At 42.5% G+C, this 16,036-nt stretch overlaps 1 protein-coding gene across 7 annotated transcripts in view; it reads left to right on the top strand.

The window, feature by feature from the left end:
- Nucleotides 1-16,036, top strand: part of LOC115365471 (membrane-associated phosphatidylinositol transfer protein 2-like) — a 52,506-nt gene that overhangs the window by 23,229 nt on the left and 13,241 nt on the right. For 3 of the 7 annotated variants that reach the window (XM_030060495.1, XM_030060498.1, XM_030060494.1), the window contains exons 3-12: nt 1,260-1,474; nt 2,944-3,065; nt 3,660-3,896; nt 5,058-5,393; nt 6,751-6,846; nt 11,520-11,624; nt 11,718-11,782; nt 12,995-13,239; nt 14,467-14,656; nt 15,495-15,614. In XM_030060495.1, the coding sequence (XP_029916355.1) occupies nt 1,260-1,474; nt 2,944-3,065; nt 3,660-3,896; nt 5,058-5,393; nt 6,751-6,846; nt 11,520-11,624; nt 11,718-11,782; nt 12,995-13,239; nt 14,467-14,656; nt 15,495-15,614 (1,731 nt within the window). The remainder of the gene's footprint in view (nt 1-1,259; nt 1,475-2,943; nt 3,066-3,659; nt 3,897-5,057; nt 5,394-6,750; nt 6,847-11,519; nt 11,625-11,717; nt 11,783-12,994; nt 13,240-14,466; nt 14,657-15,494; nt 15,615-16,036) is intronic. The other 4 variants (XM_030060499.1, XM_030060500.1, XM_030060496.1 and 1 more) reach the window with 2 other exon arrangements.

The following is a 16,036-nucleotide window of genomic DNA, read 5'->3' as shown; positions in this document are numbered from 1 at the left end:
GGTGTCCAAGTGTACATGTGTGCACACCTTTTCTGCTTGTGTATGCGTGTTTCTGCAGCCGCCTACATTAGTCGTCTATCTTTACACATAGGATATGCTGCAAACTGCACATTTATGTTGCTGGGCTGCTGTGTTGCACGGAGTACGGAGTGTTTGATGGTGTTGCGGCGTCTGCCCTGTGTCTTTGGAGCTGCGTCTGGGCTGTTGAGAGCAGAGCGGGTGGCTAATGAATGATCTGTCAGAGGTAATGAGCTCCAGAGGGTGGGACGCCTCATGGCCCGCTTCTCCTCACACCACTGATTCACTGCCTCGCCCGCATTGCCTCTCCCCTCCGGACTGACTGGAGAAATCCACCTCACACTGTTAGCCAAATGCTGCAGTAGCCCAGAGTTAAACATACTTTTAGCTCTAAGTGGACGGAAGACAGTGTATGAGGGCAAAAGGAAGAGAAAGTACCTTTGTAAACCTCAGTAATCTGTGACATTTATAATCCCTGCCCTTTGCTTCCTCTGTTTCTGATTTGCTCAGCACTTGGACTATGCTCTACCTTGAGTTTTCGAGTTTCAGTGATTTCATAGTAATCACAAATCTTCCTGTTCTACTCCTTCCTGAACCACTGAGTGACCTAGCTGTAACTCGACTCGATTACATCTGCAGTCCCCGCCCCGCTCCTCCCCTGCGTGCACCTGGAATGTAAATATGGGAAAGGTGTGGCTTCGTGAGCCAGTCTGGGGGCTTACTGCTTTGCAAATCAGAGCTGACAGGCCTCCAGGAAGTTATTGACTTGAAAAACGTGTCCTCTAATGTTTCATCCTACTGCCGTGTTTGTTTTAGACTGAAAATTCTCATCTGTCAAAGGCACCATGAATATTCATATCTTTTTGTTTTCTGTTATAATTAGAAAAAAAAAACAAAACAGCAAACAGATCTGCAGCAGTTTCTTCACAAGTTAAGGTGAAATTTGCATCCAAATGATCAAATTCATTTTTTACCCTCCCTTTTGCCTTATCCACATTTATACACACACCTAAAAAAAAACTAGTCAGTGCTTGATATTTAACAGACTGTAAAGATAATATTTTTTAACCATCTACTTTCCAGATAGTTTTCTAACTACTTACCAAGAATTTATTCAGCACTAACAATCCAGTTAATTTTCTAGTCTGTATGTTTTTTTGGGGTTTTCACCAACGTATTTCCTTGTCAGTGCCTGGCAATTTGCAGACTGTTAATTAAGCACCACCTCATTCTCCTCACAGAAAAAGAGCCGAGAGGAAAGCTGTGGTGAAGGCAGTGGGGTGGAGATCCTGGAGAATAAGCCCTACACAGATGGACCAGGCGGGACGGGCCAGTACACCCACAAGGTCTACCACATCGGCATGCACATCCCCAGCTGGTTCCGCTCCATCTTGCCCAAAGCGGCGCTGAGGGTTGAAGAGGAATCCTGGAACGCCTACCCTTACACACGCACCAGGTGAGGGGTCTGTTCCTGCAGGACCGCCACCTCCACACCTCCTTCAGGCAGGACACGACACGGTTAACATTCATTAAAAGTAAAAATTTGGAGGGGAGACTCCTAAAATAGTAATTGACCACAGGTCTTTCATTTATTTAAAATGTGTACAATTTCTACTCAGTAATGCATAATACGTCAAGATAAGTTTTTAGTGACGAATGAATCAAGTTGTGCTTTCAGTTTGGGATTAGAACTAGTGAGGTGTGTGTGTGTGTGTGTGTGTGTGTGTGTGTGTGTGTGTGTGTGTGTGTGTCTAACTATTTCAACGGTGTGGGCAGACAGTGTATTGAGCAATGAATCTGTGGACAGCTAGCCTTAAGTAACTGTGTGTGTGGGTGTGGGTGTGGGTGAGAGGGAGAGAGACAGAACTATTTCCACGTAGTACAGCATGAAGTAGTGATATTGTGTAAAATGTTGCTGCTACATTACATTGATGTAGACGTGCACCACTAATTTTGTATATATGTGTGTGTGCGTGCGTATGTTGCACCACCATGGCAAATTTTTTGTTCAGAATGTGCCTCTCTTTCAATCCCTCATGTACACACACTGTTGGACCCCTCCTCCCACTCAGAAGATAAATTCATATTCAATAGACTGCAGTTTCTCTAATTGCTTTCTTAATTTAGCCCACTTCATTGGTATAGAAAAAAAAAATCCTCAGAAGGGATCGGGGTGGAAAGGATTGCAGTCTTCATACAGCAACAGTTTGTACGTAATATTGGTTTGAGTGCTTTTTTGTGGTTTATGCTGGCCTGTGGTGGTTTGTTTATTCCTACTGTGTCCTCTGCTGAAAATGTACTAAGTAAACAATTAAGCAAACCAGAAATCATCCTGTTCAACAAAACGTCTGCATCCAGCAGCAGAGTTGTTGACGGTTGTCAGAATATTTCTGAACATCATCAAAGGGCTCCATCCAGCCAGCAGCTCTCCTCAGCTGTTAGATGTTGATGGCCCATCATTCACAGGCTGTTGGCCTGTTTGGCTGTGTGTGGCCTGAGCAAACACAGAGACGCGGAGGTGCTGAAAAGAGACGCGCCCCTGAATATACTGTGAGGATATTGATAGACTGGAAGTGCCTGCTGACACATTTATCCGACCAGTGACAGCTTTGCTGCAGACGCCTCAGATACAACAGATGGGCATGGCTTGCACATCTTCTGCCCTCACCAGGGAGGGGGCTGCTGCCGCTCTTATTAAAGTTGGTTTGATGTCGAGTCATTGAGTACAAAATCAAGTCTGTGAAACAAAGGCAGATGTTTACCCGTAATTTGGTCGTGCTCAGCAAATGCTTTTTACGCTCTGGAGGGACAGCACAACTGGCGTCCCTCCAGAGCGTCCCTCCAGAGCCTGCTGTCCCTCTGGATATATGTACATGTATTGTATTTTTAGTGACACTGATTTTGCTGCTGTCCTTTCTCCTTCAGATACACCTGTCCCTTTGTCGAGAAGTTCTCCATTGATATTGAGACGTACTACAAGCCTGACACAGGCAACCAGGCAGATGTGTTCAACATGTCTGCAGCAGAGAAGAGACAGAGGACTATTGGTGAGAGCATTTGGTGTCAGTCCTCTGTTACAACTCAGAACTGCTATTTATCAGCATCACTATGCACAGGTCTTCCTCAGTGCTCTTATTATTTTCAGTAAATTGTGATGAGTAATTATCTTGTGTAGTTTGTAGTAGAAAAACTGTACACAAAGTAAATTCCTTTGCCTGCAGTAGTTATTTAGACTCAGGTCAGTACTGCTGGATTTAGTCATATTTACTCCAACATAATTAGCAGGTGAGGCCCGCTTGTGGCAGCTTGTAGTCACTGCATCTGTTTTCCCCATTGTTAGCAGCAATGCAAATTTGTTCATCCAACTCAAAGCAGCTCAAGTTAAGGGCATGCAGTAACCCAGTTACACCAGTCACTGTCACAGGTTTTTCTCAATAACATGAATGACTCACTGTTATATGTCTGAGACAGTTTGACACTCCGTAAATGAAGTGTGCTAAGACGAAACAAGCTCTGTTAACCTACCCAGTGATGTATGCATTAATGACATAGTAGCCAGGCTGAACCTGTGACCACACAGTGCAGCCCAAAGACCTGACCCTTTTACTTATGATTTCTTTCTAAATTTGAATTCTGTCCAGCAGACCCTATCGACATTGTGACAGATCCTATCCCCCCCCATGAGTACAAAGCGGAAGAGGACCCGCGGCTCTACAAGTCAGTCAAGACGCAGAGGGGTCCTTTGCGGGACGACTGGATCGAAGAGTACAACAATAACCCAGGGAAGACCCCCATCATGTGTGCCTACAAACTGTGTAAGGTGGAGTTCCGCTACTGGGGGATGCAGTCTAAGATCGAGCGCTTCATCCACGATGTCGGTGCGTACACCATAACAGATGGCACAGTCTCTCTCATGTCACTTCCATTCACAAAAGGCTCAGGACTGATCCCTGTGCTCAAGTGTTCTTACTCAATCGGCACTTCCATACGGGCTGTCACCCTGTAATAACATCAGTAGCACACTTGTTTACATTCCGTGGTCACCGTTACCTGCTGGGTTGCGTACTTCCCTCTGCATCATGTGTAGCAGAGTTTGGTCCTGGGTGCCAATAGAGCTCTTGTTTAAATGGCTCAGAAAATAGGAAAACTCACCACAACTACAAAGGGAGCACTTTGAGAAAGGTTGCTGCAGTGCTGCATGTCTTCTCTTGTCCCTGCCTTTCCTGTGTCTCTCCTCTGTCAACGTCGAATCAGGCAGAAATGCCATCAAAAAATCTTAAAAAAAAAAAAAAAAGGATTTGTCAATGGTTTTAATTTTTCACTCTGAAAAAAAAAATAATAATTTTTGTCATATTGTATATAAAAACTATTACACAGAAACAAATATGAACATAATAGTATTATGGTAAATATTTTTTTAATATTAATTTTTGTTACATTTCTGCTCTATTAGATAGCTACAGTGGTAACAGACAGGAAACAGAGGACAGAAAGAGGGGATGACTTGCAGTAAAGGGCGCGGCGTGAAGCCGGGCTGCTGCAACTACGACTTAGCCAACATCCGAATCAGAAATACTTTATCATTCCCCGAGGGGAAATTGGGTCAGTTGCAATTACTCAAATTTTCAAGAGAAAAATATGTTGTAAATAAGAATGAGTGAAATTATAAGAAATAGAAAGGGAAAATAAGAAATGTAAAAGTATGTGCATTAATCCTACAATAATACTACAACACTATATACAGAAATAAGAAAAATTTGTATATGTGAAAGTATACCTATATACACTGGGGTATACATAGTGAGCTACCAGGGCGCCCAAACATAAAGTTTTTTTGTTTTTTTTTAATCTCCTGATCTCCAGGTTTGTTTTGTGAAGGCAACTTACCCATGCCAACCCCTTCACACATGGCCATTGTGTGTATTTGTTGGGAAGATTAGTTGAGTGTGAAAGGAATGTTAATTAATTCACCACTGGGTGGTAGAAATCTTATGCTTTTCAGTGTTAGGTGAGTCATATCTCCCATTTCCTCTCCACAGGACTGAGGAAGGTGATGGTGCGTGCCCACCGGCAGGCCTGGTGCTGGCAGGACGAATGGTACGGTCTGACCATCGAGGACATCAGGCAGCTGGAGCTGGAGACCCAGCTGGCCTTGGCAAGGAAGATGGCCCAGTTCAGCCAGGCAGAGGAGGCTACCGAGGCCAGCGTGGGCGCCCCATCACCAGACAAAGACCAGGAGGTCCAGGAGGCGATCAGCTCCATCGAAGCTGAGGAGGTGGTTGTCAGCACAGGAGGAGAGACTCTCCAGGCACGAGGTGTGCTCACCAAGCAGTGGTCCACCTCCTCCCGATCCTCCCGCTCTTCTAAGAGAGGAGGTGAGGAGCAAGCCATCTTCACCCACTCATCTACATTACCTATGTGTGTGTCAGGGTGTCAGTTTGGCACTGTTGTGGAAGCTGTCAAATGTCACCCTGCCTTCATTCCGCCCTGGCATGGCTCATTAGTCTGCAGTTTCTCAGCCCTGTCCTGGATGCTGTAGCAGAGGCAAAAACAGTCAAACCACAAAAGCCACGTACCTCATCAATTGTAGAAAATTCTCCAAAGCTTTTATTCTTTAATTCAGATGACAGTGTAATATATTAAAGTCAAGGCTTTTAAATTATTTTCCACCCAAAATGACTGGCCTTGGATGTTTTTCTGTGGTTTCTGTGTTTCAAACAAAAGTGGAGCCTTGCACAAAGGAAGCTGCTCACAAGGTGTGAGAGTTTGTGTCTAATGAAAGGCAGTGTTCTCGAAATGTCACCCATATAATGCTGTTAATAAATTCATACGCCTTGAGAGCAACTTTCAGTGTGCAGGCTCTACTCTTGTCTTACATCATGCCTTGCTGTCCAGTACCTGGCTCCGATAAGAATGTGGTCACTTTGCTCAACTATATTTACTCATCACATTTGTTGTATCATATCCAGCTTACCTCAGTTCACCCCTTTAACTTTGGTGGCTCTTAGCAGGGTTATTTTTAGTGGTGGTACTGACATCACTAACCACATGTCATGACACACCTACCTCCAGTGTCACCCCTACCTCAAAGTGCCGTTCACTCTTGTTGCCACCTGGACCCCGACTCTAATCCAGCCTGCCTTGTGTCACCCCTATAACCCCCCCCCATGGTTCTCTGCTGGGTTATTTTTAGCAGCAGTATTGACATCACAGACCAGAGGAAGCTGACGCTCTTCACAGCGCCCCTCCCCTCCACCACTGCCGTTTCCTTCTGTGTGCTGACAGCTACAGCTGTGCCCCCCCTCTCACCAACCTGCCCTTCTTTACAGCATCCAGTACAGCCAAGATTTTCTAAATGACCCCCCTGTCCCCTTCCTCCTCCCCCTCCTCCTCTTCCTCCTGCTCACTAATGATATATGAGGCCTAGAGTGGAGACACGTGATGGACAAGGCCTGCTTTTAGCATAGCCTTTTTCCTCGGCTGGTAATAGGTTGTCCATGCTGTACTGGACCTCACTTTTCACATACACCCCTGACCACCACGCAGTCCATCTGTGATGAAGTAATGCACCACAGAGACTGTTGCATGTTTATATAACACTGTTTATGTGTGTGGGCTGGGGGGGAGATTGTGCAATGTTTCTTTGTAGTAGTGTGTGTGTGAGAGAGAGAGGCTGAAACACATGTCCCAAAATAACAGTGACTCTTTTTCTGTTGCGTTTGTGTGTTTCAGTGAGCCCGTCGAGTCACAGCATCTCTGAGTGGAGGATGCAGAGCATAGCTCGAGACTCGGACGACAGCTCGGACGAGGAGTTTTTCGACGCTCATGGTAACCGACATTTTGTCATTAAATGGAAGGAGGTAGTAGTTAGATCCTGTAACGTTTCATTGTGTTTTGTTGCCCAAGAACCTGCTTGCTCGCTTGTTCCCTGACTCTGCATGCATCTTCTTTAATCACAGATCAGTTCTTAAGCTTGCCAGATACCCAGCATGCTTTGGGCCTGCGGTTGAAATAGGGGGTTACGGTGTGACACACACACAGGCTCTCTACTGGATGAGCCTGGACGAAGACACAGGCCGGGTTGCCTTTCCCGAAGTCAAGTCTTGAAATCACAACCATCTAGCCCTGCCAGTCCCACACTGGCTCCCTGCAGCTCTCATGTCACCTGTAGCCACACACACACAAACAACATGCCATTTCAGTCCTTTACTCTTCATGACATACCCAGACCTCAAGTGAATCTACACAATAATGTGCCAATGAATGTGTGGTAAAAGACGATTTCTGGTCATAACTTTTAGTTATGATGATGAAATAAGAATAAAATCATGCATGTTGTTGGTATTTATTTTAATGACACTGATGTCATTGCCCTCATTAATTAGTTTACACTCATTTCCTCTGGAATAAATTTGCTCATGTGACATTACGAATAACTATCATGGAACTGGTCAGTTGTCATCAATTAATTTGTTGTATACTGCATATTCATATCATGAATATATTGTATGGTTATACAGTATGGTTATATAAGGGTTATATGGTAAGTAAATATGCATCACATCCATATGTCTTCTCTATGATGTACTGAGGAGACTCATGACTACATCGTTTTTGTATTTTAATTTGTGTACACCTCAGGGTGTAGACTAGTTGCTCCACAAGCACCTGTCACACTTACTGTTTACAGTTGTGATTTTGTATGGCCTGCCTCCTACACTGTGAACACAGTGTCACCAAATAAGCAAAATTATTACAGTAAACATATGAAGCTTGAATGCTGAACACTATCAGCATTATAGAAGACCTGTAAAAATGATTAATGCAAGCACAGTGCATATGAAGACAAGTGTGCTCCCCAGTGGCTGGATGAACACAATGAAGGCAGTTTGTCCAGTGACATGAATCTTGAAAACACAGTCATGTGGCTGAGTTTGCCTTTTACAATAGATGTCCAACTTGAAAATTGGATTGATTATGGTCTTCTTGTGGTACTTTAACAAGCAGCGACAGAAACACATGTGAGTCAATTTTATTGTTTTTTTTACTGTTACGTTCACATTGTCCTGTGTGGCAGAGAATTATAAAAACAGCTTGAAGTTGAGTCTTGCTGTTTTGATCATACGATAACTAGATCAAGTTCTTTAAAGGATGAAAGAAGGAAGGTTTTCGTGATCAACGATAATACATTTTCTGCATTTGTGTTTCACTGACCGTAACTGATCAGAAAGATCTGAGTGTTTGCACAAGCTTCATGTAGCACTAAAGTACTTCTTTCCAACCAGTGTCAGAGTCAGAAATACTTTATTGAGGAAATTGGGTAACAATAATACGGCAACAATATATTTATTTAGGTTTGCATATGAATATGACAAACATCAGCAATAACAGCCACAACAGAAACAGTTCATACCCAGCACCTTTATACCCAACTGTCTAGCAGGCAAAAAAACTAATAACCAAAACAAAACATGAAACACAAGACAGCTAAAAGAGGAAAAAGACACAATATAGGACACACTATATCATACCAGGTCACTTGTTCAACATTAAGTTGTTATTGACATTTACAGTAAGTCATCTTCTATGAATTGCACAGATTGACCCCATATTTTCCAAACTATTTTTGGCTCTTGTAAGTCACGTCAAGTCAATGAATTCCAGAGAAGAGAGAGGAATCTGTCAGATGTATACTCAGTGAGCATGTAGAAAGCATAGTGCAGCGCCACTCATAGATTCAAAGACATAAGAAGCATTTTAAAATCAATTCTTGTTTTACTTGGAGCCAGTGAAGAGAAGTTAAAATTGGAGAGATGTGTTCAAACTTTTTGGTTTTAGTTTGCCACAGCATTCTGAATGACCTTGGGTTTATGTAACGCCTGTCCAGACCGGCAAAAAGTGCATTACAGTAATCTAATCTACTGGAAATAAATGCATGAACCCGTTTTTCAGAGTCTGACTATGACAGGAAGCATCTAACTTTAGACACGTCTGAGATGATAAAAGGCAGTCTTGGAGATATTAGATAAGTTCTTCCGAAAGTTAAGATCAGCATCCAAAATCACACTTATGTTTTTGGCACAGTGTTACTGACAGAGTAGTTAGCAAAAACTAAATCTGGTGCCTCACAGCCTTAAGATTTACTGAAAGAATCTCTGTTTTGTCCTCATTTAGCTGTAAAATAATTGTGGCAATCCAATATTTGATATCTGCAATGCATTTGATGAGGCCACTCATTTGGCTAAGATTGATGGCATAAACAGATATGTATAACTGTGTGTCATCAGCATAGGAGTGATATGAAGTATTGTTGAATGCTGGACCTAAGTGGGAGCATGTAAATTAAACAGCAGTGGACCAGGAGTTGACCCTTGAGGGACTTCATATGGAATACCAATCGTCTGATTCAAATTTGCAGAAAAACAGCAAATGTGTCCTGTGCACTGAAGAGGTATCATGTAGTCAACTGTGTCGAAGGCTGCACTGAGGTCAGGAAGCGCAAGAATAGAAACTTCATGGTTGTCTATAATATTTTAAGATCATTAGCAAGTCTGACCAGGGCAGTTTCTTTGCTGTGCTAACTTCAAAACCAGACTGGAAAACATCACACAAATTGTTCTAGGACAGCTATATACGTAATATGTAAGAGTTTTTCCCAGGAATGAAAGGTTTGAGATTGGTTGGTAGTTCTCAAAAACACATAGATCAAGAGTTGTCATTTTCAGAAATGGTGTTTGTGACTTGTGGAGAAGAGTCCAGAGAGCAAGGAGACATTAACAATCTCAAGGACATCATCCACCAAACAGCTGAAAACACTTTTAAACACCTTAGTGGGCATTGGGTAAAGAGCACATGTTGCAGAATGTAGCTGCTGCACCACTTCTTGTAGTTCACCACGTTGAACAAGAGCGAAGTTGGGCAGAGTGTGGGCAGCATGGCTCTGAGTTAAGATCGTGGGAAAAGAGAAGTCACACCCACCAGCAGAAGGAGCCACAATATTATTCATAATAGTGGAAATTTTAGATTTTACATTTATGAGGCAAATTCAATATATTTCTCTGAAGAGTGGCGCTCAGCAGGTATTGGTTTAAGAGGATTTTAACAGCTTATGTAGGTTTTTCCATGATCAGGCAGGGAGATCAAACCTTGAACCAGTGACTCACAGCTGGTTTTCAGCTTTATTTCAATGTACAGCAGTAGTGTGAATAGCTACAGTCTTCATACTGATGCGTAAAATTACATTTATTAGGAAAGAGACTAGAGGTACGTAGTTTCTGGGCAAAGGGACACATCAAGTATAGTATGCTGTGATGATAAGATAATGATGTTCCTCTAAAACCCCTTTACCACTGAGCAGCTTCAAAGCCAGTAGAAGAGCGCTCCCATTTTTATTGTACATTTCATACAGCGGTTTGTCTCATTAACATGTGATGTAGTAGGGCTTATATCCCATTTAAACTGCAGAAGCTTAAATCTAGTTTTTATAGTGTGTTAGTTTATAAACTTACAAGCCATAATTTTGACTCAGTGTCTCATTTATTCTGTGATCAAACCACTCATGAAACACTGAACTACACAAGCCATAGACTGAGCTGAAATACATTTAGGAGATATTTATTGACTTGAATTTAAAGTCTATTAATAAAAACAAAGACGCTCTCCAGTTTAAAATTAAATTACGGTAGTATCCATTTTATGAATAGGTGCAATTAAGAAAATACTTTCATGATTTAACTTAAAGAAAAATGTTGAGTGGTGTTCAGCCGCATGAATGGTCCAGGATCTTTAGAAGCTTATTCTGTTTATAACTGAGCAGTATTCAGAAGCTTCCATGATAGTATTTGTTTGCAATGGTAGTGTACTGTGAAGTTAAATTATTTTCACTTTGTTTGTTACTATTGGAGGTAAATGGAATTGGATGGCATTTGCGTGTGATGTTTTTTTTTTTCCCCATTTCCTCACGCAAACAAAACTAACTGGAGGCTTGTGCCAATTTCTCAGAAATAAAGACACAAGAAAATATAACAGTGTCCGCAAGGAGACATGTTTGGTGACCAAAAGAGTAGGCTCCTAAAAATCATGAAACATTTTTTTTAAATTATTGATCACTTTGAGTAAATGGCCAAAATTAATTATCTCGCTCCTTAGAGGAAGGGAATGACAGATGCGTGTTTTGTTTGAATGCGTTGTTTGGGGATTTGTAGATGTTGCTTTCATTTGATATAGATAAACAAAATCAGCTGTCTGACATAACTAAGCACAAACATCAGTGTGTAGAAGGTGAAAAGCTGCATAATCTGCATATATGAAGGGAAAATATTAACAGTGCTTCTTGCCATAACAAAATTTGACATCACTTAAAAGCCCCTTGCACACCTGAGTTGCATATGAGCTGTGCTTCATGCCATCTTCAGCTTCAGCAGGTTACTTGCCTGAATGGCACATGAACTTTGAACATGAACATAAACTCAACTTGATTTGTGCTCTGTGTCCCTGAACAGAGGACTTCTCAGACAACGAAGAAGTCTTCCCGAAGGAGATCGCCAAGTGGAACTCCAATGATCTCATGGACAAGATTGAAGCTGCAGACACAGAGGGAACTCCTGGTACGATGAGGAACATGAGAACTCCACCATGGACAGTAACGTTACCTCTACACTTGATGTGAAGCATTATTTCTGTGCCCTTTGTGTGTGCAGGTGAGCTGTACAAGGAAATGACAGTGGACTATGAAAGAGCAGCCAGTGAGGAAAGACTGGACGAGGTGGGTGTCTGTGACTTTGAGAGGCTATGCTCTAAAAACACAGTCCGAGCAAATTGTGCTGGCCTCTGCTTTCATAATATCATCCTTGATCCCTATTCAGGAAAATGCACCCCAAGGATTTCATGAGCCAAAAGAATTTGCTCAACCTAATTTCATTTTTACTGTAAGCTTTACTGCAAAATAGAAGATTGCCCATCATCTTATGTAAGAGGTGGTTGCTGCTCTTGCTGCAGTCCACAAAAACACAATCAGACATCTCTCCCTGTCGGACAATTACATGACACATAGTTAAAGATGACAACATGAAACAGGTTTAACAGCTGTGTTGGTCAGGACAACAACATTGTGCTGTGCATCAGGCTGTACAGTTTTGGAGATTGGAGATGGGTTTCTCTCCCTGAGCCTCTCTGTGCTCTTGTGTTCAGATGCGTGGCTCTGTTAGCAGCCAAGCTGATAGCTCTACTATACCCACCATCACCGTAACCAGACACCAGTCAGTAAGTAAACTTCCTGGCCCCGGTGCCCTGTGAGCTGTAGTGGCTCCACAGAGGCGCCTCCTCCTCTTTAACAGACCCAGCACTAACCGCCCTGCTCTTGCCCCAGCCCAGACCCGTGTCTGCTCCTCGAACCTCACCATCCTGTGTGAACTCCCATGTACTTGTGACGTGGAGTGTACCGTGCCTCTGTGAAAATGTGGAGTTTTGGGTAAAAGACGGCAAAACTGCACATTATGCTCTTCTATTTAGTGTGAGGACGACAAGGCATTGACTTGTCGTTGACATGTCGGTGGGAGTTTGCTATTAATCGATCCGTTGTCCCTAGTGGAGTGCAGGTTTGCTCTGCTCTGTTTCCCCTCATGGTGCTCCGCCCCTCTCCAGTTGTGAAAAGGAGTTTGTGCAAACAAACGCTTCATCATGTCGTCCATGTTTTGAGGAGATAGACATATAAAGAGAGTGTTGGGTGATGTGACGCCATGATTTGTAAATCTGGCACTTATACCACAGTCCTGGAAGTAATTGGATAACAATGGATGAGGCAGTAGTGATTGTCAGTGTGATTCTTGTCCCTCAGGAAGCATGCTGTTAATTGTTGTCCTAATAAATGTACCAGCAAGGAGCATATTTTCATTACTAAATGATAATTGAAAACACTGTGCCAGTGTTGGTCCTCACTGACCCCATCCATCACCCCTCTTTAATTTTCCATCCTCAGGACAGCTCCTCCCAGCAGTGTCTGCAGCCTTCCAAGATCCACGTGCTGATCTTGGTCCTGCATGGAGGGAACATCCTGGACACAGGCGGAGGAGACCAGAACAGCAAGCAGGCTGACGTCAACACAATCAGTTCTGCATTTGACACAGTCATGCGTGTTCACTACCCTGCTGCGCTGGGACGCATTGCTATCCGCTTGGTGCCCTGCCCTGCCATCTGCGCCGAGGCCTTCTCCCTGGTGTCCAAGTGAGGACGGACACACACAGTCACACACATTTCCTCACATGGCCATGACAGCTGATCCAAGCATTGTTGATAATGTTCAAAAGAGCATGGACGCTCATTTATCAATGTGGCATAGAAAAGGTTCAAAATTCTCTCTTGCAATATTCATACACATACAAAAATTTATATTGTGTGTTTATGCACACTGTCACTAACCGGTTCATAGATATGACAAAGAGAGGAGACCGCACAGACCTCAAATTATAATAAGATTTATTCATAAATAAAATAAAGCTTGCCAGTTAACAAAAAGATAAATGGGAATTGATAGTCAGTAGAATCAGTTTTTGTGGGAGCTGAGTGATAACTATGGTGATGAGGCATTATGTAAAGCAAAAAACAAAACAAAACAAAAAAAAAAAACAACAACAAAGAAACCAAAACCTGGATGGATGTGGATGTTGAGAAAGAGAAACCTGCATTCTTTGTAATGGCCAGTAGGAGGGCGACTCCACTGGCTCTCAAAAGAGTGTTGGCTTCATAGTCTCCCATGTTAAAATGCCCAACTTTACAGCAGAACAGAACATATTTACCGCCTGGTTCAAAAAAATATTTTTGGTCTCTGCAGCTAATTTCCCTCAACATCATAACTGAATGTGGGGTGAATTTTGATGTAAGTTATCTGTTGAATTTAAAGTTATGTATAATTAGGGGTTTGTCTGCTTTGAGAGACAAGGGAGTCAGGTTCCTTACAGACTGCGAAAGTCTGGCTCCACCTTCTTATCCAAACATGGTCACTTCCGGCTCCCAAAATCCAAGGTGGTGACGGCCAACACACCAAACTCAAGACTTCAAAACTGTAGCTCATAAACCAATGGATGATGTCATGGTGACTATATCCAGTTCTTTGAAAAACAACACTTTTTAAACCACCATTACGCTTAGGCACACCCACTCATGAACATGATGATACACCCCTCCCAGGTGACTGGCCATATCTGGTAACATTCTTCCCTTTAATGCTGCTGGAAATGTCATAAATGTCACCCCTATGCTGAACATCACTCAAGCAAAGAAATTAACAAACAAGTGGAAAATGCGGCTTTGACAGCAGATGTGAACCGCAGCGAACTCTCTTCCAATAGGCTACATGGCAAGCAGTAGCATAAATTCAAATTTGAAAGAAAAAATATCATTACAACATGCTGATATGTTCATTTGCCTCTTGTCCTGTGTCCTTGGTGGCAGCCTGAGCCCGTACAGTTACGATGAGGGCTGTTTGTCCAGTAGCCAGGACCACATCCCTCTGGCAGCTCTGCCTCTGCTGGCCACCTGCGCCCCGCAGTACCAGGAGGCCGTTGCTACTGTCATCATCCGAGCCAACCAGGTGTACACAGACTTCATAAAGTCTCTGGACGGGGCAGCCTTCTCGGGCCAGGTGAGTTACTGCCCTGTGAAATATAGACACCACGAGACCCTCACATGCTGTCGTCAGTTTTTTGACCTGTGTCTGAGATATGCCAGTAAACATCTTTGATAAACAGCACATAATCACAGCATCACAGTGAAGCCTGGTCTGCACGTTGGTATAAATTAATATATTAATCAGTCTATTAATATAAAAAAAAACTGCTTATGTAACATTTTAAACTAAGCATATCACGACAAAATTAAATAGGCCTTGTGTTTTTATTTCCTGAAACCCCACGTGTTTAATGGTTTCTTCATTAACATACCAGCTTTATATTATACACAAAGTGTTTCACAGTGGATTGCTGGCTAGTCTGCAATGGGCCTTTTCTTTTTGTGTTAGTTATAGTCCAAGATGCCTACTGAACTTTTGAGCAGCCCCTCCCTGTGTTAGGTCCTGCCCCAGCATCCTGTTTCAACCGGAAACAGGATGACACAACTGAAATACTGTTTCCTTGTAACTTGAAAGCATAACTGTGACAGAAATAAAATTTCATCAGTTGCTTCACTATAGATTGTATGTCTTTCTTGCCTGGGTTCACTGCTGTTCATTATAGGGCTATAGGGCAAGAGGACACTTCAGAAATTTTACCAAAAAGCAACAAAATATGTCTTTTTCAGCTCATTAACGGCCATTCAATGTTAAGTCTGATCTTAAAGTTTCTGGTTTATATGTTTTTACTGAATTATTCTGGAGGGGCTTTAACGATTTAGGAGTTTATACAAGGGAAGTTTGAACCACAGTAATTTATATCAGTGACACTGGCTTTGAAATCTCTGTAACTTCTGACCCTTGTCCTCTGTAGGTGTGCCTCATCGGAGACTGTGTGGGAGGAATACTGGGGTTTGATGCATTGTGCAGCAGCAACCAGACAGTAAATGAAAGCCAGAACAGCAGCCGCAGGGGCAGTCTTGTGAGTGTGCAGGTAAGAGACAAAATATGCAATGCAGTGAATACATATGTATGTAGAAAATATCTCCCCATCACAAAGATTCAACTCTAATGAGCCCAAACACTGAACCACTTCTTTTACCTCTGGTAATGCTGTTGTCCTGAGTCCTGCATCAAAAATAAATATAATTTGCTTCAGGAGCATCAATTCACCGAGCCAAAAGGTATGGCAGAGTCCCCACATGTAATTTTGTTTTACACCAAAACTTCCTAAACCACTGATAACAATAAAATTTAATAACAATAAAAACAACTGACAAGATGCTTTTTTTAGTGTGATCAGTTATTAGATGATGGCCACCATCAGCTTAGAGGGAACATCGCTTCCCTCTAAGCTGATTTCGCCTGATGTAATTTTTTTTTTTTTTTTTTTTTTTTAGTACTTCAATTAGTTTT

Source organism: Myripristis murdjan, chromosome 9 (assembly GCF_902150065.1).
Source record: "Myripristis murdjan chromosome 9, fMyrMur1.1, whole genome shotgun sequence".
Classification (NCBI taxonomy): Eukaryota; Metazoa; Chordata; class Actinopteri; order Holocentriformes; family Holocentridae; genus Myripristis; species Myripristis murdjan.
This window is presented reverse-complemented; position numbering and strand designations above follow the sequence as displayed.